Source organism: Corvus moneduloides, chromosome 1 (assembly GCF_009650955.1).
Source record: "Corvus moneduloides isolate bCorMon1 chromosome 1, bCorMon1.pri, whole genome shotgun sequence".
Taxonomy (NCBI): Eukaryota; Metazoa; Chordata; class Aves; order Passeriformes; family Corvidae; genus Corvus; species Corvus moneduloides.
Window position 1 is genome coordinate 100537992 of NC_045476.1, and position 22996 is coordinate 100560987.

General features: G+C 39.8%; 1 protein-coding gene across 1 annotated transcript in view; it reads right to left on the reverse strand.

Moving 5' to 3' along the window:
- Positions 1-22996, reverse strand: part of AHRR (aryl-hydrocarbon receptor repressor) — an 89909-nt gene that overhangs the window by 50760 nt on the left and 16153 nt on the right. The window contains exons 2-3 of the mRNA XM_032120025.1: positions 19977-20048; positions 12852-13033 (exon numbers count right to left, since the gene is read on the reverse strand). Coding sequence (XP_031975916.1) covers positions 12852-13033; positions 19977-20038 — 244 coding nt within the window. The 5' untranslated portion in view covers positions 20039-20048. The remainder of the gene's footprint in view (positions 1-12851; positions 13034-19976; positions 20049-22996) is intronic.

The window sequence follows — 22996 nt, forward strand, 5'->3', positions numbered from 1 at the left end:
TGCCAAGGTTAAGCAAAACATAATAAGGAATTAAGGACATGACCAGTTGTCTTTATGTTTCCTCCCCAACCAAAGTTGTTGTTTTCTGAGAAGAGGCTTTTTGCCCAAATTTTGCCTACAGTAGGTCTTTCCTGGCAGATTGCCTCAGTGGAAAGGAGATTAAGTTTCTCAACGTCCTCTTTTCTTGGAAACTTTCTGTTACATTCCCAGTCTCCAATACAGGCAGTTCAGGGCACAGGAATACACAGCTTAAACATCTTCCCCAACATGTTTTTCACATGCTGTAGTATTGGCATCTGGCAAGAGAGTGATGAAGAGTCACAACACTGTAGTTTGCAGCTTTTCTCTTGCTGGAGAAACCATACTAGTTGAACATTATCTTCAAAGATTGAGAAGACAGAATATCTGCTGAAGCTACAATAGCTAAAGTAAGAAAGCTGACCCCTGTCTGGAGAGAGTGACTTCACTTGACTTGACAAGACAAAGACAAGATAAATAAGCTCCTCTTTTCCAAATGACCCCTTGGAACTCAGTGCCCCTGAACTAAGTGTGTTGCTGCAAGGGGCACATCTTCTGTCCAGAAACTGACCTCTACTCCCACCTCGTGCTGACAGAGGTGACAATCTCAGCCACCCTACTGGTTTTAAAGATATTATCGGCCACTACCATGATACTTTTAAAGTATGATGGCAAAGTAACCTTCAAATTGACATTGTCTCTGCTTTCCTAACCATAAGTTGGCAGCAACGAATGTAGGGTGCATCCCTGTCCTGAAATGATATGGCACTTACTGCCAGACTTATTAAGTATTTCTAAAATGCTTGTTAGCATCAATAAAAATGAAGAACGTATGTTGCAATATGCAATAGCTTCAAACTCTCTGACGTTACTGAGTATGTTTGGCTCAGAAGAAAGAGCTCTTCCCTTAGGGGGACATATAGAACTACATTGCTAGGGTTTAATACAGTTCTGGTGGTCTTGAAGAAGTGCTGAAAACAATCAAAACCTTTTGAACACATCGTAATTTGAGCACTCTGCATCTGGCATGACTGCATCTTTAAGAATTATTAAAGTAATTGCAAACATTGTTAATTTCCTCTTACAACTATTACTTGCTGTGAGATGTACAGCCTTTTCCTATATGCAGCGGTGTAGGTGCAGCGTGGAAAAAGTATGGAAAGAAGAAATTCAACTTCATTTTTCTCCATGTACTGTCGTGGTCCTTATAATAACATATAAGAATATTCTCCACATAAACCCTTGCATTCGTCAGCTCAAGATACACTATTAAGGCTGAATTATTTATCGCCTCAAGAAATGTTTTCATAAAGCATTATTTATTGTGCTGTTTTCCCGTACAAGGTTTATAGGGGTCATTTGATGGCACAACATCAGTTTCATAAATTATTTGGAACAAAATATGGAGGGTTTGTGACAGGTTTTCACTAACACTGATATATGACAGAGTAGCAACACACAGAAGATAGCATTTTCTGCACAGATATTGAAATAGTCAGGGGAATATAGAAGATTACTATAAGGTGACCTATGTTTTGCAGGTATATAATTAGTAAAGTGGTTATGAAGTTGTCAGTGGACTAGAAAAAATAAAACCAACTTTAAGTATGTTGTGTTTTGATTTAGATCTGACCTTTGATTGTTTTCAGTCCTCTTCTCTTAACTTATTTCAGCTGTTTCCAATATGTAAGTAGTCAATTCGTGTTGCAGGTTCAGAGGTAAATGGGAATAGTGGACATTTACTTATTATAACAAATACTTACTTTCTATATACATTCAACTTGATATATTCCATGCAGATATAAAGAGGGAATGCATTGAGGGTATTTCAATAGAATTTTAGGCACACAGTAAGTTCATATAAAATGTATTTGGCAAGACTGTTGTATAGCATCAAACTTTCATGAAGATAATTATGAGCTTCTTTTAAAGAAGTTTTGAAGTCTTTTTGTAACTTCTCTTACTGAGCATCTAAGTTAGTTTGCTGCTATGCATTCTGCTTCCACTTCTACTCAAAGTCAAGATTTTAGAAAATTTGTCAGTTATATTATCTACAGTATTGCACAGAAAATTATAATAAAATTAAAACTGGAGTAGTAAAGGGAAACCTGCTGAGCCTCATCTAAAAAACTTTCATTTCATTTCACGGTGGGGAATGTTGAAAGCACTGCCTAATATGTTACTGTTACATTAAATAGAGAAGAGATGCATCTGTGTTAGTCACATGGGATTTTCTTTCTAATAAAATGAAAAAGACACTAAACCAAATACAATTAAATGAAGACAAGCCCTTCAGAATAATCCATTGAGCCAAACTGTAGGACTGTCACATAGCAAAGTGAGGCAAGCTTTGCAGAAACCAGCCTCCTACTCATATTTTATAACTTCCAAGCACCTAAATATTTAGTCACAGCTTAGAAAGACAGGTTTCTTGCACAGATTCAGCCACATAAACCAGAGGACAAATCACAGACCTTTGGGCCTGACTAAATCATCAGTGTATTCATTTAGTTTCATACTTCTAATGAACTTCCCAGGCTCCTGTAGCTCTACTTATAACTAAGAAGATTTTTGTGCAGGTGGAGTTGGTGGGTTGCCTGGGCAAGATTTCAGGAAGGTCATTTTGTCCATAAAGGATACTGTGAGGAAAATGAATGATGACTGTAGGGGAAAGAGTCAAAGCTATGGAAGCAGGAGAGAGGGCTGGTAAGAATAAGGGTGCTATAGCCAAGGATTATTGCAATTACATGTAAGGACATGGGAAAAAACCAGGTATAGAGATGCCCATAGAAGTGGCAGAGCAAGCTGCTCATTCAGAGAAATGGGCAAGAAAGAAATTATTGGCTGATTTTGGTGGGGCACAAATTCCATTTGAAAGTCATAATAGGGAAAAGTGCTGGTAAGCCACCTGAACATGAGCAAGTGTGTGCCCACGTGGCCAAGAAAGCCAACAGCATCCTGGTTTGTGTCAGAAACAGTGTGATCAGCAGGACTAGGGAAGTGATTGTCCCTCTGTGCTCTACACTGGTGAGGCCACACCTTGAATCCTGTGTTCAATTTTGGGCCCCTCAGTACAACAAAGAGGAGCTGGAGCATATCCAGAGAATACCAACAGGGCCGTTGAAGGGTCTAGAGCACACATCTTATGAAGACCAACTGAAGGAGCTGGGGGTGTTTAGCCTGGAGAAGAGGAGGCTCAGGGGTAACCTTATCGCTCTCTACAACTGCCCGAAAGGAGGGTGTATCCAGGTGTGGGTCAGCTTCTTCTCCCAGGCAGCCAGTGACAGGATGAGAGAACAAAGTCTTAAGCTGTGCCTGGGGTGGCTCAGGTTGGACATTAAGAAGAACTTCTTCACTGAAAGGATAGTTAAGTATTGGAATGGGCTGCCGAGGGAGGTGATGGAGTCACTGTCCCTGGAAGTGTTCAAGAAACAACTGGACGTGGCACTTAGTGCCATGGTCTAGTTGACAAGGTGGTCATTAGTCAAAGGCTGGACTTGATGATCTTGGAGGTCTTTTCCAAACTAAATGATTCTGTGATTTTGTGATCTGTATTGTTCCAGCATTCCCTGCAGAGCTTTACTATGTGCAGTAACCCTAAAGTCAGCAGCAGCAAAGTGAGAAGGGAAGCTAAGAGGACAATCTCCCACACTATTCTCTATCCTAGAACTATTTGTCTTCTTTGTCTTCAAAGTCCTGTGCAATTGCAATATGCCAAACTAAATTCCTTGTTCTGTTGGATAAGAGGTATTGTCTTTCCTTTAAAACATATCTATGTTTAAAATAAGAAACAAAGTAAATCATTTTCTTGACAGTAAAGATACATGCTTCCTCTCAGAGATGGTAATCACTCATGAAGCTGAGAACAAGTGTAAACCAAGCCAAAGTTCATGCCTGGGGGAATGCTTTCCTACCTCCCATCCACTGCCTCAGTGATAAGGACAAAACTATTGCTAGTATCTTCTACAGTCACAGAAGCTGCTAGCAAGTTTGAAGTAAAAATGCCATTTTTCCTGTGATGAAAACCAGTCTTGTTTCCATATCCAAGGAAAACATGAGTTAGAGTGGAATTAAACTCCAAGTTTTTTCTCAGTTTCCAAGATCAAAACACAGTTTAATTCAAGAGAATAGACCAGTGAATGTCCATTACTTATAGCGCAGGATAATGGAATTTGATCCATGGCGGACTGTGAGAGTATTTCAACAGCTGGTGCCAGGCCGGGCCAAGAAGGGCCCTAGATGCGGAGCAGGGATTAAGCAAACACAGTGCACAAGAAAGATGAACATCACTGAATACAAAAGACAGTGTGTATACTGGTCTCCTGGATTAGATGGACCCAGATTTTTCCTTGCCACTTGCATTTACCACATTCATTTACACATCCTTGCCACGTCAATTTACATCGATGCTACATAAGATGCACAGTGTGAGCTAACCAAATGCACAGAGAACAAAAGCCTACCAAATCAAAATGGTTAAGAATGACTGAGCAAGATGGAGAAAGATGAAGACCCATACTTAAAGGCTCAAAGTATTTTGGGGACTTCCCCTAGCATTGGACCAACGTAGAAGCTGTGGTTTGTGGGAACATCTATAAAACCAGGCTTTGTGTGCATGGTTGACCATGTGTCTGGTCCTGAGTGTACTTCTACTGTCAGTAGAAACAGTGGAACTCTCCCAGCGCCAAATGCCCTCAGGAGAAATCTAACAAAGATTCCCCTCATGTCACTTATCATTTCTAGCTCCCTGGTTTTCTAATCAGTCTTGATAATATCAGGAGAAACATTGAAGCCTACAGGGATGTTCATTTGGATGGCATCCAGCAGTAGAAAAGTTGTATGAGATACAGATCCAGAATTACAAGAGGAAATTCTGCAAGAAGAATCCTAATGAGGGTGTGCTTCCAAAAGACAGCATAAAATCTATGTAGTCCAGCCCTTGTCATGCAGGTGACTGAGTCAGTCTAACAGCTCTGAGTTTGTAATAGCTCTGGTAATACAAACAACCTACAGCACATGACAAAAGTACCCAAGGAGCACCAGAAAATATATGAAACTTTTTTATAACTAAGATCCTTCATTCGCCATTACTCAAAAAAATAAGTATTGAATTCAGAGCCAGTCTCAGAACATGACACTGAACACAGTGTGGCACTAACACATTCCTTGATCTTCAAAAGTTATGGGAATTCAAGTAATTTAAAAGTTGTCTTGTTCTTCCTGAATATAGGTTTATTCTGAAGTAAATCCTGCTTGTAAATCAACACTCCTCCTACAAAACCCGTCTTGTTTGCAGGAAACTCAAGAGAAAGCTAGCCAGGACAAGGAGGTACACCCTCTTACAACAAGAGACCAAGAGGAGACACAGTTCTCCTCCAAGAGTCGACACAGTTCTCCTCCAAGAGTCAGCAAAGGCCTTCCAAAGGCAGAAAGATCTCCAGGTTATGAAAGAGGACATGGAGTACAAAACAGCCTTAGTTATTTGTTACATGGAAGGAATGGTGTTTCCAGGAAAGAAGGGGAAGAGAAAATAGTGACCCATTAGTATAAGCAATATGTCCCAATAAAATGGTCTCACTGGCAATTAACTATATTAAAAAATCTAGTCAAAATAATCCAAAATAATGTTTGAAAATGGGTAATGTGGAGGAGATTTAATTTGCAGCTGCTTCTCCAGAAAGGAGTCCTGCCAGATCTCAGAGAGTAATGAATGCAGCTATCCTGCTTAAGTTCTTGAAACTTCTACTAAAATTTCACTGGTGTAGAATTTTAGCACTTGATTAGACAATGATTTGCAGACAGTAGGTCTTCTTTCAGTGATTTACGTATATAGCACTTATGCGGCAGAAGAGTTTTTCCTTTTTTCAGTTGCTGTATCACTAAAAAGATGGTAAAATTAGAGAGCAGTAGAGAGTGGAAAATGTTTCTTTCATGAACAGTCCTTTTTTTGCCAAAACACTCCAAATGATGTTGCAATTTGAATATGCCAGTTCAATACAGCCACAGGAGTAAACTTACCTGTTACCCACCCCGACCATGAATGTTTCTCCTCAGTACAAGCCAATGAATATTCTGTCCTAAGAAACATAAACAACCTGCATGCTTACAATCTAATAAGCCACGACTGTGGACTGCAGCAATACCTATGCTAAAGACATTCTGTATGTGTTCAAAAAAGAGAAGTCCTTATTTCTCTTCCGAGAAAGAAATCATTCAGACATTCGGTGTCAGAGGAGAGGACTGGGAATGCTCTAACTCAGTAGAATATGTCTTTAAAAAACAAACTTCTAATTGTTAAAAAAACTCAAATACATTGGGGACTTCTTGGCTCAAGGTATCAGCTTGAACCCTAACTAAGTAGAGGAACTTAAATCCTTGATTTGTGTGTCAAAGTACAGGTTTCATCAAAAACAGACATTTGAGGGTAATTTGAAAGCCTCTAATTATTTACATAATGGAAATCAATATATGTCATACCAAGAAAAGACTGGTGGGAACAAAGAGATGGAATCAAGGAGATATAATTTCCTCCTTCTTGTTGTTAATTTAGGCATTTTATCCTCTTCTTATAAATCTCTGTTATTTATTAATATTTCAGTTTTTTATTATTTTATTTTTCCTATGTCTTTTCTAGATATATCCATTATAAAGGGCTTGGAGAGAGTCCAGTGAAAGGGCACAAAGATGATGAAGAGACTAGAGCACCTCTCCTATGAGGAAAGGCTGAGAGAGTGAGAGCTGGAACTGTTCAGCCTGGAGAAGGGAAAGCTCAGGGCGGATCTCATCAGAGTGTATAAATACCTAAAGGAAGGGTGGAAAGAACAGCAAGGTTCTTTTCAGAAGTGTCCAGTGACAGGATCAGAGTGCAAGTGAAACAGGAGGTTCTCTCTGAACATCAGGAAGCACATTTTCACTGTAAGGGTGACCAAGCACTGGCTGAGGTTGCCCAGGGACATCGTAGACTCTCCACCCTTAAAGATATTCAAAAGCCATCTGGACATGGTCCTGGAAAACCGGTTCTCAGTGACCCTGCTTGAGCAGGACAGTTGGATCAGGTGACTTCCAGAGGTTCCTTCCATCTTCAATCTTTCTGTGAATCTATGATTCACTAAGACTATGGTTTTAAATTCAAGGGAAACCTTCAAGCTGCTGAAACTGGCTAACAAATGAAAGGAGAATTTTTCCCATGGAAATGGATCCAGTATAGGCCATAAATGTAATAATAAATTCAACCATATGAGCTTAGTTTCAGTATCAGTTTAAACTTGTTGTGAGAAAATTTTCCATGCTTATATAAAATAAAATCTAAAAAACATATTTACACCAAAGAAGCAGAATTTGTCAATCCAGGAAAAAAATTGCTGACAGTTTGAAAAGAAAATGCTGGGAAAATAGAATTGTTAGGAAGAGACAGTGGGGTAGAAAGGGATGCCTGAGAACCCCAGTACATGCACTGCTCAGGCATCTTGGACCCTCAGACCAGGAGCTTTGCTTCATGTAAGCAGCATTCCTAAAGCACTGTTAAGCAGCATTACATTGCAGATTATGCACTGAAAGCAAGATCACTCTGTGCTTCCTTACCCATCTCAGGTTTTAAGATCTTAATTTTCCATGAGTATCACTGGAGTGTCATACATGTCACACCAGAAGCAGGTCTACAGTGGGGGCTGCAACACTAAATATTCAAATACTACAATAAATAACAGCCTGAAGGGTCTAATCAATGAACCTGAGGAATCCCTATCACGGTAGTATGCTACTGATCTAGGAGAGTAAGAGCCATGGACGCTGTGGGAGGAGAACAATGCTGGAAGAGCCTGCAAGCAATTGAGGATACTGAAAATCAGGCCAGCTGGGAGGAATCCTTTGTTGTTTTCTTCTTAAAAGGGATAAATTCAATTTCCATTAAAGATAAACATTGATGTGAATTGGATCACGCCAAACACATAGACGAGTAAAAGGAAATGACCCACTAACATAAATGCTTAATCAGAAGAAAGACAGAAACCACGCAGTGTGTGCTATCCTGTCAGAAATGGAAAAAAAAAAAAAAAGTATATATATGTATGTAAAAGAGGTTTAATTGAAGGGGAGAAGTGGGTTAGAAGGAGTTAGGGGAGCTTGGTAAAAGTGACCAGGAAATCCTGGAACTGATGATTCTTTCAGCAGCAGCAATCTAAGGCACAGCAACATGAAGACAGAGGACCAACAGGAGGGAGATTTCAGTACACCTGGAAAAATCTCAGAGGGTGCATATCAAAGGGAAATAGAAGCTGGATGTTCTTTCAACAAATCAATATATAGAAGATAAGTGTGAACTGTCTCAGTGGCAGTGAAGAATGGCAAATGTAAGAAAAGACCACCTTAACAAGATCTTGAGCTCTTTAGTGACTGGAAGCTCACAAAAAATCTTTTTTAAAAATGAGTAAAATAAAGCACACATATATAAGAAGAGAAACAGAAAAGCCAGTGTTTAATATCAGATGTAGCAAGAAAGGGAAGGTTATAAAAAGCATGCTAGAAGCCCTTTAACCATACAAGGTTGGAAAAATAATTTTCTGCTACTCAGCAGAGAGGGAGCTGCATACAATGAAAACAAGAAAGTTTTATGTTTATTGCCTCTTTTTGCTTCCATCTGCTAGGATCACCTTCATGGCTGTAAAAGCTGTGGTGCCACAAGAAAAGGAAACAATTTTTTCTTCTATAATTGAAGCAGGAGACTTCCAGCTTGGATGATAAGGATTGCAAAGGAAAGTATTAAATCACTCATGTTGCAGATTCGCAAAAACATTAGACAATGACCTTCAGGTTAAGGCGTAACATACTCTTTACTCAAGATGAGTTCACTACAGGCTTGTTTCCTAAAATTTTTAATTCTACATGGAAACAGATGAACTAACATTTGTAGACAAATTTCTCAAACTCCGCTGTAATTCAGTTTAAAATCCATAACTTTAGTCTAAGGCAGGTCAAACAACGTGTCTCCATGCTTGACTGTCACTAATTTTACAGAGATCTGGATTGCAGTTTAAATATAAATCTTACAGAAACTTTTAAGACATTTATTCGCAGAGTTCATCTGTGACACTCTACAATCCATATCTAGCCGTCCATAAATCTACCCGATTTTTAGCTTTCAAAATCAAATGAAGTCTGGAAATAAGTAAATATAAAGACGGCTCTGAAGTCTGAAATAAACACTGAGATTCAAAATAATACTGTGAGGGAGATTTTTGTTGGGAAGACTCTGCTTTTGTGCGTGCATGCACGTCTCTGTTTTTGCATATGTATATGCATGTATGCAAAAAATGTCCAGAAGAGCAAAATTACAAGCTATTGAATTAAATTGTGCTTTATATAAATTATGTAGTAAGGGATTTAAAATTTAAAAATTATTTTAAGACCATGTTAAGATCTCTACATTTCCCATCTAAGACTATACTCAACATCAGCTATCATTTATCAGGAATGCTTATGGCTAAAAGGTCTAATATTAATGAATGAGATGTTGAAGGAAAGCCTGAGTAGCCTCTTCACACAAGGTTAGTTACATTAAGAACTGAAAGATGAGGAACTGTACAGCTGATAACAGAGATACGAAGAATCTTAAACAAGTAGACAGAAGAAATGTTCTGAAGCAAAAGAAAAACATTTCTAAGAATGAGGAAGGGAATCCACCACAATGACTCAGACTGAATCCTAGGAATATCTGCCTCAACAACCAGGTCTAAATTTTGGAAAGGGACCTGGCCTTTGTTTAAACAACTCAAGTAAGATGAATTTGCCAAATGCTTCAAGGTACTAACCTCTAATGGTCACTAAAAAGGGAATAAATGACTGACAGATGTTCTGCATGCCCTAATACCTAATTCTCTGTAAAACCATTGTCACACTTGGAGTCAATATGGTGAGGTTACGCCGCTCCCTCCAGTTGGCTATTGATCTTCATAAATACATTTGTGCTGTGCACAGACTCTGCAGAGTAGCTACTAAAAGGACACCTAGTGGTAAGTAAATGAGCATGCCCAGAAACCGCTGGCATTGTTGAAGGTGTGCCACTGTAATTGCCATGGGAATTGTGGACCTGTTATGGGTTGAATATGCAATGTCACATATGAACTTATGTGTCAAGTAGCATTACTCATGTTTTTTTTTAAAAATGGCAAGCGATATCCTTAAAAGCATGTTTTAAAAACCTGCAATTTACACTTCCTCAAAACTCAGAGAACAATTTTTTTAAGCGAAAGACGCACAGGATTGTCTGTCACACATTACAAAATTGAATGAACCGAGTCTCCACTGCATCCGCTTTAGGAACATCGGATAGCTGAACAGAACTCACTACAGGCATATCTTGCTTGATATTCAGGCCAAATTTCATCTTGGGCATCATCACTCCTTGGTTCTTCCATTGTGCCACTCTAAAATATCCTAAGCAATTCCTTCCCTTCTCTTCTTTTCCTATGAAGACAAATAGCTGGAGAATACAAATTGTACACATTTGAGCTAACTTTAGTTTTTGGGGGGTTGTTTGTTTGTTGGTTGACTTTTTTTGTCCGTGAAACTTTATAGTAACTTCTTGCCTGTGTTTATTCCAAACCCTTTAATGTGTACTAATGCCCTTGTGACCAGGAGATGCCCACAACAGAAAGCTCTATTCCAGATGGAGCCATGCTGGTCTCATGCAGAGAGGGATTATAACCTTCCTGTGTAGTGACATGCTGCCTCTGGGCAAACAGACCAAAATCCACACTTAGCCTTCTTGTTTATGTCGGCATATCATATTACAGGCATTGAACAACTTGCTGACCACTGTCCCTCTTTAATGATTGTTTTTATGTTCTCTTTTCCAGGTTTGTCTTCTCTATTGAACACCAGTTTCTTTGGATTAATCTTCCCTGAGTGAATTAGTAGAGATTTACTAAGCCATTTTTCCAGATACATTTTTTTATCCAATTTTCTAACATCTCTGTATGCCACTGGTCTGTTCTCTGTCCTCAGAGTGTTTATAACAGCTCCCATTGTAGTGCCATCCTTTGATTTAAAAAACCACAAACAATCCATTTCTGCTGTTCTATCCCCTTTCATCACAACAAAGATTGAAACACTGGGATGGGTATGTTTGTTTTCTTTTTAGGTGAATTGCTACCGAAGTTTTTGCTTTAAAAAAACCCAAACAAACAGATTCTGCCTTATTTCTCCATAATTACAAGGAAGTAGATCGTGATGTTCATGAAGGATGCAGCAGATTCCGCTCTTACCCAAACATTTGCAACCATTCCTCACACAGCTCTGTTTCCACAGCTCACCTCTCCTCCACTCCACACTTTTGAAGTTCCAGCCAGCTCTCTTGTCTTAAAATGGTATGTAGTTTCCTTCCTTTACTATAAACAATGCTTTCTGTAACCTTAGTTTCATGATGTAAACACTTAAAAATAAGAATGAAGGGAACACAAACTATGTGTTCAATTAGGTAATTTGGGGACTAAATTAAATGAAATCTCTCAAAACCTGGAACATGGAACATTTCAGCATAATGCAGCCTGGCTTTACTTGTTTTCCTTTTATCTCGTCCCTTTAAGAAAAGAAGACAATGGATCTTAGAAACTGTGGCAGAAGAGTAGTAGAGGAAGCTGAAGAGATATTATTGCTTGTGAATCCAAGAGAAATTGAAGTCAAGCTTAGAGGAAGGGGCCATAACACTCAGGTATGTATTTGTAGGGAAAGAGGGACTCTGTAAACTGCAGGATGCTTGCTGGAGGCTGGGCAACCAGCTGCCGGAGTTGACATGGGAGGCTCCTGCTATCAGTGATATCACCCTTTGTAATCTGACATCAGCTTGTGAAATGCCCTCCAGCCTGCCAAAGCCTCTTGAAGCTGGCATTTCTTTTATACTAAAATGCATTTTAAAAGCAAGAATCCAACCAACAGATATTATTCTCTGGTCAAAGCCAAAAAAAATATATGTATATGTACACAATGTGCATAATAAGAAGTAGTAAGAGGAAGAAATAATAAGGAGTAGTAAAGGAAAAATAATGTCTGTAAAAAATACTTCTGTTTATCTCTGCAGTCGACCTATAAGTTTTGGTCAACTATACTCCTTCAAATAGACTTTTTCCTTTTTTTTTTTTGAAAACAACTCTAGTGAGGATTTCCACTATTAAATCCCTAATCTGGATTTTGCTCTTGTGAACTCCTCAGTAACAGAAGAAACTCAAAATATCTTCATATTTGGAAGAATTCTTTTTATGTGCATCTGAAAACACACATTTGGCTTTCATTGTGTTGTGTGCCAGACAACTACAAAAACAAAGCATAGCCTAGTACAACTTCATTCAACACTTTAAAGTTTGAATCTTATCCTTAAAGACAGGGGTCATCTTGGCTTTGCAAGCAAACCTGTTTACTCCTGGCATACAGCAAACATAGGTAATACAGTGATTGCTTGACTTTCACATCATACTTAAACAGGCATTTTGAACATGCATGGTAACAGCTTCGAATAGAGAATTCAAAGTATCTACAGGTATTATATCTGCCCCAAGCTTCTTTCCCAGTTTAGTGATTTTACAGTTGTGTTTTCCCTTTTTCTAAAGCCTGCTGAGGGAAAGTGGATGTATGCCACTGGTGAAACTGCACAAATGGCGTAAGAGGAAAGGCATGAACTTTCCAATGCAACATCCCATGCACAAAATAAATTCAATAATAGATTTTTTTTCCCTGGCTTCCTCAATATATGCTGTTAGTTACTTTTACTCAGGATTGGTGCAAAGCAGCAATAAATTAGAGGGATACTTTTAATGGAATGTTGATATCTTAAGGAAACCTACCTTGAAAGAAACTTTTGACTCGGAGATAGCTGACACTAAGGCGCAAGACTGAAAGTTTGTCCAGCTTCGATACGATGTCGGGTGGAAAAGGGAGGAGGCTGGCCAGGTGGTCCAGTTCTGCATTCAGACGGTCTCTGTGCCTCTTCGAAGGATTTGATTTTTCATTCCCAACTGCTGGCCTTCTGTGGTAGAGAACACATTCTCGATTACCTGTTTTACTTCCAGAGACTGAGATGCTGTCTGCAATTAGTTGATAACGGGAATACTTTTCTTAGCTTCTACGAAAATCTTTAAAGTCTGTCCTCTGACAAAAAAAAGATCGACCTTTCTGTATTTGCCATAGTGCAAAGACACAGGCTTTGTCTTCTCTTTTCACATCTGGAAAAAAGTGAAGAACTGGTATCTCTTACTCAGGACCTCTCACCTTAGGGAACTGGGAACTATCTTCATGTTCTAGTCAATGCCAGGAAAAACAATTTCTCATCTTTGTTGCGTAAATGAGGGGCAGAACAGCAGGGGAAAATTACCACCACTAATGCATGAACCCATTCTATATCCACTGTATTGGTTCAAAGCATCTTAGTTCCCTCTGTTTAATGACTCAAAGCTAACCTGTGGGTCAGGAGATAATTAAGAAAAGAACCTGTCTTTAGACATGAGTTTAAAAAATATGGGCAAGGTGAAGAGAGACTCTTTCCTCAAGCTCAAAACTCCTGTGTACGTTCTCACATTTACCTTCCTACATCAGTAATAACAAAGATAAGAATTTGGTTTCTTAAGAACATTGATATTCCTCACAAAACATAAAGACTAACATTACTCAGCTTTCTAGGCCAAGCAAGTCCATGTCCATTTTGTGTTCCTCCTATGCAATGGACAGTGCTAGATAACCTAGAATAGCTGTTGTGAAAATGCATTAAGATTAAATACATCACTAGTGAGGAACCTCAATTTCGGAATGTCTGCTAATATTCCCAGAGAACACATCCCAGTGTAAGATGTTCTCAAGAGGGAGTAATGGAAAAGCTGGTGCTTCTGCAAACAGAAATGGGGGCCTCATTTCCAGCCTGACGGTGTGGGATGGTCAGTGCTGAAGCACAGACTTCTCCTTTAAGCAAGAAGACCTGAGTGGGAGGTTGAGAAGGTGGTTCCTTGCAGTAGACAGCTGTTGCTGGACCCAGCAGTAGTCAAGTGCATTATCCAGGTAGGAGCTACGGGATACTGGAGCCATAAACTACATGGATACTCAAGAATGGGAAACAGCAAGTAAGAAAAATATGGTTGTGCTAACAGTTTCTACTTTCACCTCACTGAATCCAAGGATCATAATCTTAACTAGTGTCCTGGTTTGAGACAAACTAGAGGAAATAGGGAATACAATATCATACAGGGAATCAATAGGGAATGCAGTATCATACAGTCACCCCAGGACAAGTAGCTGGCTGAGGTTCCAGTGGACAGTGAGAGTAAAACTAATTATTTGTAGCATTTTACTACTGCATTTTCATGCTACCCACGTTTACTGCATTTTTCAATCATAATTTTAATTTTGAGCATTAGCATTTCACAAGGTGGTTAAGGTATTAAATTAAAACAGTATTAATTTGTCATTGCAATTGTCATTCTAAAAAAAGTTCTGCTTAGGAATTAGTATAAAAAGATCTGTTTTTTGAAGAGCAGGTTTGTACGTGTGACTGCTGCCAACTGAAAACCTCTTAAAGCAACTCAGGTATGAAAAATTAATTGCTACTTTTGAGACCCTCACTCCAAGAGGACAGCATCAGTGGACAGAATGGACAGAAAAAATTTGAGGCAGGTGTCACTGAAAACATATAATTTCTGCTTTTTCATTCAAAATTGTGAACACTAATATGTAGTTCTTCTATAACACCATGAGTTACTTCCAAAGACATGGAGAAGATTTTGCTGATTGGGATAAATGAACGACTTTCCTCTATTAGAGAGAGGAAATATAAGAACAAATAATGTAATCAACAAAGAAGGAATAGTGGTTTTTACTTTTTCTAAGCTAACTATTTTTTGCAGTAAACCTTGAGGCTCAGTCATCCTATGACACCAAAAGGATGTCTGATCTATGGAGGGCAGTAATTCTGTGGGAACATAGCCCATAGCTGAGCAGAAGCTAAAGAACATAAGCTTTTGCTAATTGATCTTTACATCTGACAAACCAGCTGAAGCAAGGAAGCAATGTAGGACAGAAAAAAATTAATTCCAATGAGGAAAATTAAACTGATGAGTTCAAGAGGTAAAAATTGTCAAGAGTAACATGAAATAGAAATAGAAGTTGTTCAAGTCTATTTACTACATAAAATAGTGACTGCTCTATGCCAGAGAAGAATGGTTTGAGGCAATTAGGTGGTCTGCCTTTGTACTGAGCACAAGGAATAGTTTTCTGGAGACGGTGGTTAATGGTGTAAAAAGACTACAGGAGAAAGTTCAGGGCAGAGTCTTCCTGAAAACTCAAGGAAATTATTCAGTAAGGGAGTGAATCCAAACAAACAGGGGTTTGATGTAAGTGGTAATAAGGTGCCAAGTGGATGTGATTTAAAACAATGTGAGTTCCATGGAAAGGCTAGGTAAGCTGACCATAAACAGAAAGGCACAGGCAGGGAAAATCTTCAGTGAGCTGCTTTGAGGAAAATGGAAATTTTAGCCTTTATTTTCAGCTGAAAGTAGATTATGCTTGTTGTGTTTGTGTTAAACTTGGGATTGTCAAACTGTAAACAGAGACATAGGAGTCACTCGATGATCCCCCATTTACTCTGCTTTCCATATAACACGGCTGTAGTGAAGGAGCATCTGTACTTTAAACAATAAATCTGGCTCTTCTTTCTTCAAATTGTTAAGCTGCCCAAATTCTGCTCTGCAGTAACAAGTACTTGTACCCGTGCAGGACCCACATGAGCAGTCCCTGTGTGGTGGGAGCTATGTGGGAGCTGGTGTGGAGAACGTTTTCTGTTCCGGTGGTACACAAGGCATTGAGCCATCTGCGCATTAGTGATTCAGTGTGCCCATGACACGCAGACCGCCACTAGTGTAAACCAGTTTGGTGAGCTCGCAGAGGAATTTCCTGCAACTGCAGCTCTACCCTCTGCAGAGCCCTACCCTGTTAATGAAAACTTCGCTCTGAGTAAGTTTTTTAAGTATGCTAAACTGTTAAAACAGCAGAAGATCTGAGCTGAGAAAGGTCGAATCATTTATTGTGACAGCAAGCTTTCAGTAAGGAGCAAAAGGGAAAAGAGAGACCATAAGATGCAACAGATAGGCTGAGAGCAAAGTAACAACAGATGGTTAGCATGAGTGTGTTGACCAGCACCCTCTGTCACTGAGCTGTGCTTGGACATTGTATAGGAATCCTGGCAGAGCTGAGCTCCAGTGGCAGCCATGCATGTGTGAATGTTCACCATCTACCATGAACCAAAAGGACAGAATGAGAGAAAGCTGCTCATTCAAAGAAGGAAAGACGGCCTTTTGCAACCTTCTATGTCTCTTCTGTGTCTTCACAGCAAGGAAAGGTGAAAGCAGAACTAATGGTCAAGAAGACATAACACCAGCAGAGCAGAAGAGAGGTGGGATCGTATAGTACCAAGTAAGAGGAAGGGCTATGCCACAAAGGGCTTTAAAATGAGAACTAGCAGGAGAGAGCTGCACCTCCCAAGGTCTCTGTTTACCCTGGTGCTGGCACGGTTCTGGCTGAAGTGGTCAATCTGGAGCAGTTATAGATACACTCGGAGCTACAGCAGGTGTAGTTGCCTTTAAAGAGCTGTAAAACATTACAAGAAATGTTTTGTAGAGGGAGAGAATTTTACAAGATGCCAGGGTTTGAGATGAAGAAGTGGCTGAAGTTCTCAAATCCTAATTGTCCTGAAGCATTGCCTTAGCCTTTTTAAGTATTAATTTCAGCACAGTGATTTTGGCTTGAGGCTAAAGACAAGATCTCTTTAATTTCCAGATGCTTGAATTACCAGTAAAATGCTAGATTTCCACAGGAAGTAAACACTTGGTAGAAAATGTTTCCTTTAGTCAGAATGCCAGCTGTCTGGCTGAAAAGCATATCTGATGGAAAATGTTCAATCTGTCTGAGCTCCAGTTGTTTGAACTGTGTCCATAAATGCCAAAACTTTTTAGTGTAGATCACATTTAATGGGGCTTGTTTGGAAGTTTCTGGGGGCAAAAGGAAAACAGCTACAGTTTTTTAATTTACTTGCATGTATAAAAGTAGAACTTGAACCTTATATATCGTCTGAATAATGGCAACATAATGAAGATAGTCTCTGCTAGTTCTGTGTAGAGAGCAAGACTGAAACATTAGCTCCTCCCAGTAAAATTTGCAACAGATTCTTCAACAGTCTTGTGGGTCTCTGTATTCTCCCATGGAGCTTCTTCACACATTTTCATCACTGTTCTGTAAAACCACCTCAGAACAGAATTCCTGTGCCTGAAAAACATTCACGAGCATAATGAAGAGTATCATTCTGTGATATCCTGGGTTAAAAGCCAGCTGCAGGATCACCACCTGGTTGACAGCCTGATCAGGAAAAGATGATGTAGAGTCAGAGAGTTGGCTTCTTGGGATGCACTGAGTATGGGGAGATATAAATGTTCCAGTTGTTCTGCAGAGGGCAAAGCTGCACCTCTGTCCTTTAAATTCTGACCTTTGAAAGGACTAGTCCATGAATCCCTGTTGAAATCCAAGTATCGTGCTCACACTGAGGCACCTAAGCTCATTCATTCTTTTGTTAAGAGAAGGTTAAATTCTAGAGACTATTCACACTAAAAAGAGGGGAATCTGTAGGCCACTAGGACTGGCCAAAGAATACCCATCAACTTTAGTTCCTCTGAAAAATCAGATTTTACAAGTGAACAAATACTCCTCCCAGAACAGGTGCCAGTATCTACCTTGATTCATTGTTGGAATTACAGGGGGGAAAGTACAACAAGGCTGTAGAGGAGAAAGTGCTATGCCATCAAACAGGAGAAAAAAGCTGTAACAAAGATGGTATGACATGGATCAAAATCATGGTTAAATATGCTGCTCAATTAATAAGATTTGTCTACCCTTCTAAATTCAAGACAAATCATTCAAGGCAGCATAACAGTAAGGATACCTCAAAGTCCTGAAATGTCAGTAAGACCAGTAGGATTGAAAGATACAGACCATGAAAGGAGTTCTGTCAGCCAGTCATTCTGGGACATTCAGAGTCTCTTTAGAGGAGAGTAAGTCCCTGAGCGAGGGAATAAGCACAGGCAAGGCTTACCAGAGACCAAGCTCACAGATAAGATTTGAGGAAGAGACCAGTGTTGCTAGGAACTGAGAAATCATCCTCAGCATGTGGCAAGTAACTAACCACAGAAAATAGAGTGCTGTCTCCAGCGTGGGAGTTCAGTATTCTAACAATTCAAACATTTCCCTTTATTTTAACCCACATTTCTTAATCAAAATTGTTCACATCCTGGCTTGATAAGCTCATGCTCAGGTACCTGCACTGCAACATCATACAAAAGCTACTTGCAAGGTAGCATTACCTGCAGTGGTTCCCAAAATGAAAACTTGGTTGTATAAAGTAAGTGAGAATTTACTTCTGAGGGTATTAAGGCCAGAACTTCAAAAAAGGCTAATGAGGTCATTTCTGTGATTTGTTAGCACATAGTTTTCTTAGCCATTGCATTTATCTAGAAGTCATCTTTGAGAGGAGTTCTAGCTAGCATGTAAACTCCAAACATAAGCTTAATGTTTCTCAAAGCAACTGCAAGCCTCCTTCCTTTCTCACAAAAGTAATGATCCATAAACATTTCTGCATAGAGGTAATTTCACAAACTGGAAATGTTCCACAACTCTTGCAGTTGTTATAAAATCAAACATCCACATCCATACTGAAACAGTAGTGCAGAAATCTTACATACATTTGAATTCAACACTCAAGATTTTTGCAGTAAGAATCATTTGCTTATGTCATTATCTTTGTCTATTTAAATATGATACATTTTATACTAAAAGAAACAATTTTTTAAGTGGGAACAAGTGGTTCATGAGCAAATACTGTCTCAAATCCAAATATCAACAGAGGTCATTAAAACATTCAGAGAAACTCCCCGTTGACTTTAGACCAATATATACAATTTTAAGCCAAGTGGGTTATTTTTAGAAGTTCTGAACAACTGAAGATAGGGAAATCCATTTTAGTTACCTTTTCATCCTTAAATTGTGTGTGAAGGCCACCAGTGCCAGTTTATAATTTTAACACAGTAAAAATGTGTGTTTCATAATCATATAATCAAATGTAAATGTGGGATGATTATATTAAAAAGCTTTATTTCACAGATCGGTTCATGGCATCTGAAACTCATTTACATTTGAGTTAATAGCAACCTTTTTTTTCCCCCTCCCATTTGAAGCATCTTGTAACAAATTTCCATTGCGTTTCTTCTTTTTCTGCTTTGCCTTCATGCATTCAATTCCTCTTTCCTATTTTTCTCCTAATGAAAGTGATCCTATAGTAAATAGAAGTCTGAAAATTATGTGTTCTATATGCAAAAAGTGAGTCACCAGTCTGCTCTTTCAGTTGGCTGAACTGACCCACTTTCCGTGCTTGCACATGTTGGACTGAGCAGTGCCCCAAGCAAGGCTAAACCCTGGAAAGGGGAAGGGGGGAGCGCAGTGCCAGAGCTCTGGTGGCACTCAACACACGGCTTCTCAAAAAGCTCCTTGAACAGGGAATCAGGGAGCATGGAAGCACAAAGGTGGCAGCCACCCCTGCAGCCCATTGCCCAGCTGGCATTTAGTCAACCAGTGAGTTCTGCCTACAAAAGGGCACTGTCCCTCTCCACTCTACACATCAGCACCATGGTACCCACCACAACTACCACTGGCCTCCTCCTGGGATTCCTAGTGATGGGTAAGGATGGTTTGACCCATGCTTGGCATCCTTTCTGGAGACATCTTACCCATGAAGAGCCAGCCTCCCAACCAAGGGTTTCTCACTGCAGAGAAGATTAGGTGTCTCCTGCATCAGTGGACCATAGGAGGAAGGGAAGCCTTCTTCTACCTCATTTCCAGCCTGTATGTTTGGAGGGAGATGCCTCCTGATGAATATGATACTTAACTGTTTCTGAATGGGTTTCCTCCTTTTCCTCCCAGCATATAGGCATTCCCCCGGAGGAATCATGGCTTTGACACTGCAAAACAAAAGGAATAGGTTTCTTAGTTAGGAGATTTCTGTGTTTCAGACTGCTGTACAAAATGACAGCACTGAGAAAATTCCACCGAGGAAAACGTTTGTTCCTTGAGTGTGACATTCAGCAACACCAAAAATCACGGCGGCATTAGTTGAGATAGAAGCTTACGGCTTATTCCAATTTCCTACCCTAATATTATTAGAATATTGATGTTTATGTTCAATTTTCATTTTTTCCAATTAAGTATACTATATATGATATAAAATGTGTATAAAATACATCCTGTTTACTGGATATCCAAATTTTTTTTCCCTTCCAGGCTCATTTCTAAATTCAGCTAAACAAATAAGAATGAGTAATACAACCCGTCATCTGCAGGGAGGATTTCACAGCTTTTAAAATACACAGGAATATTCTCTCCATTACTGACATTGTGACTAGTAGGTTTCGATTATTCAAATCAGCATTTCTTCAAATCCTCACATCCTCATTTTTAAAGGCTGGGAATATAGCTGTCGGCAGCTCAAGATGTGACACACAGTTTTGTGGTTAGCACTAGGACCCAATGCAGTGCTGACTGAGGTGACAATTTTCACACAAAACTTGGTCTTATTGATTTGTTTGAGTATGTTAGCCTTAGAGACATTTCAAGCTTGGAAAAAGTCTTTGCATTCAGTCTGTTTAAATCTTCTGGAGATTAGCTGAATATCAAAGTCTCTTGATTTTCTGTCTGAAAGAATATTTTAGTCATGCTGAGTGCTGCTCAACAGTGGGTGCATGCTGCCAGAGAGGTTAGTATATCTCAAGAGTAATTGCTGCTTTGTGTAAGATATAAAATTAAAGGGAATTTCTATGTCACTGAATCAAATCCCATGCTGCTGAACATGTGTGTCGTGCAAAGCAAATCATAAACTTACCGAGCTTAATTTAAAAGCCATTTAGAAGGGCTCTGTTTTTCATTGAAAGGCAGCTTTCTGATAACTAGAAACCTTTCGCCTTCCAGCTTAAATTTGTTCATGGTCATTTTATGCCCATTTGTTCTTCTGCCAACATTGTCTTTTAGTTTAAATAGCTCTTCCTCCTCCATTGTGTTTACTCATTGGCATATTTTTAAATATCAGTCATATCTTCAGTCAGCCTTCATTTTTCTATTCTGGGACAACCAAAACTCTTTTATTTCCCTCTCATGTTACAAACTGCTTTTTCTTCCTATCATTTAGGAGAACAGGATTGAGCACAGTTTATTAAGCAAAATCTAGAATGTATTTCATACATGCAAGCACAGCATCCCTTGCTAAATTGAGATACCTTAGGTCTACTGTGCTTCCCTCATCTGGAAAATCAGTTATTGTGTCAACAGACAGCTATCAGGTTACTTTGTCAAAATCATTTAAATCTACATTCTATTTTTACTCCAAATGACCAGAGCTGTTACTTGTTCTTTCCTTCTGAGAATTCATTCTGAAATGACTTATAATATAGAGATCAGACTAGATGCCTTCTATCAAATGCAGGTTATGGTGGAAACACCAGTCATTCTCCAGCTGGTGCAGTGTCAGGCATAAAGCTCTTCCAGAAGCAGAACCATTTTTTTTTACTATTGCTGGAATGATTTCCTGTGATGTCAGATGGGTGAACTGCCTGTCCAAAGCTGATGAGAGATATGATACAGTGCAATAAATACTGCTGCAGGTTAAGAGTATGCCACAGTATTTGCTCAGATAAAGCCTTCTTACCACCTTCAAAGACCTTGTTAAATTGGTTTAATCTTCAAGTTCTTTTTTTTTACAGTCTGCCTGTTTTTAAGATTACATCTACCCTCACAGATTTCCTACTTCAGCTGGAAGCTAAAATGATGTGGAGATGCCAAAAGAACTGTAGTTTCTTCTGAAACCTCGCATTAAAAAGTATTTTCTTTATATTTGTGGTGGGTTGACCCTGTCTGGATGCCAGGTACTCACCAAACCCACTCTATCACTCCCCTCCTCAGCAGGACAAGAGAGAAAAAATATAATAAAAGGCTCATAGGTTGAGATAAGGAAGGAGAGAGAATGCTCACCACTTACCATCATGGACAAATCTGACTGATCTAGGGGAAATTAGTTGAATTTATTACCAAACAAATCAGAGCAGGGTAATGAGAAATAAACCCTAATCTCAAAAATACCTTCCCCATACCCCTTCCTTCTTCCGAGGCTCAACTTCACTGCATTTTCTCTACCTCCTCCCCCTGCAGCAGCCCAAGGGGATGGGGAATGGAGGCTGTGGTCAGTTATCAGACACTGCCACTTCTTCCCCCTCAGGGACAGGACTCCTCACAATCTCCCATGGCCTTCTCCAACACGAGTCCTTCCAATGGGCTGCAGTTCTTCACAAACAGCCCCTGCAAGGGTCCCTCCCACAGGGCCCAGTCCTTCAGGAACAGGCTGCTCCTGCATGGGTGCTTCTTGGGATGACAAGTCCTGCCAGCAAACCTGCTCACTGTGGGCTGCTCTCTCCATGGGTCCACAGGTCCTGCCAGGACCCTGCTCCAGCACAGGCTTCCTATGTGATCACAACCTCCTTCAGGCATCCACCTGTTCTGGAGTGGGGTCCTCCATGGGCTGCAGGGGCACAGCTGCCTCACCATGGGCTGCACCATGGACTGCAGAGCAATCTCTGCTCTGGTGCCTGAAGCACCTCCTCCCACTCCTTCTTCACTGACTGCTACTGGCTACTGGCTGCCACTCTCACATATTCTCACTCTTTTCTCTGACTGCACATGCAGTTGTGCAGGCTCTTTTCCCCTTCATAAATACGTTATCCCAAAGGCGCTGCCATTGTTGCCGATGGGCTCAGCCTTGGCCAGCAGCAGGTCTGTTGTTGACCTATTGGACACAGGGGAAGCTTCCAGCAGCTTCTCACAGAAGCCACCCCTGTAGACCCCCACTACCAAGTCCTTGCAATAA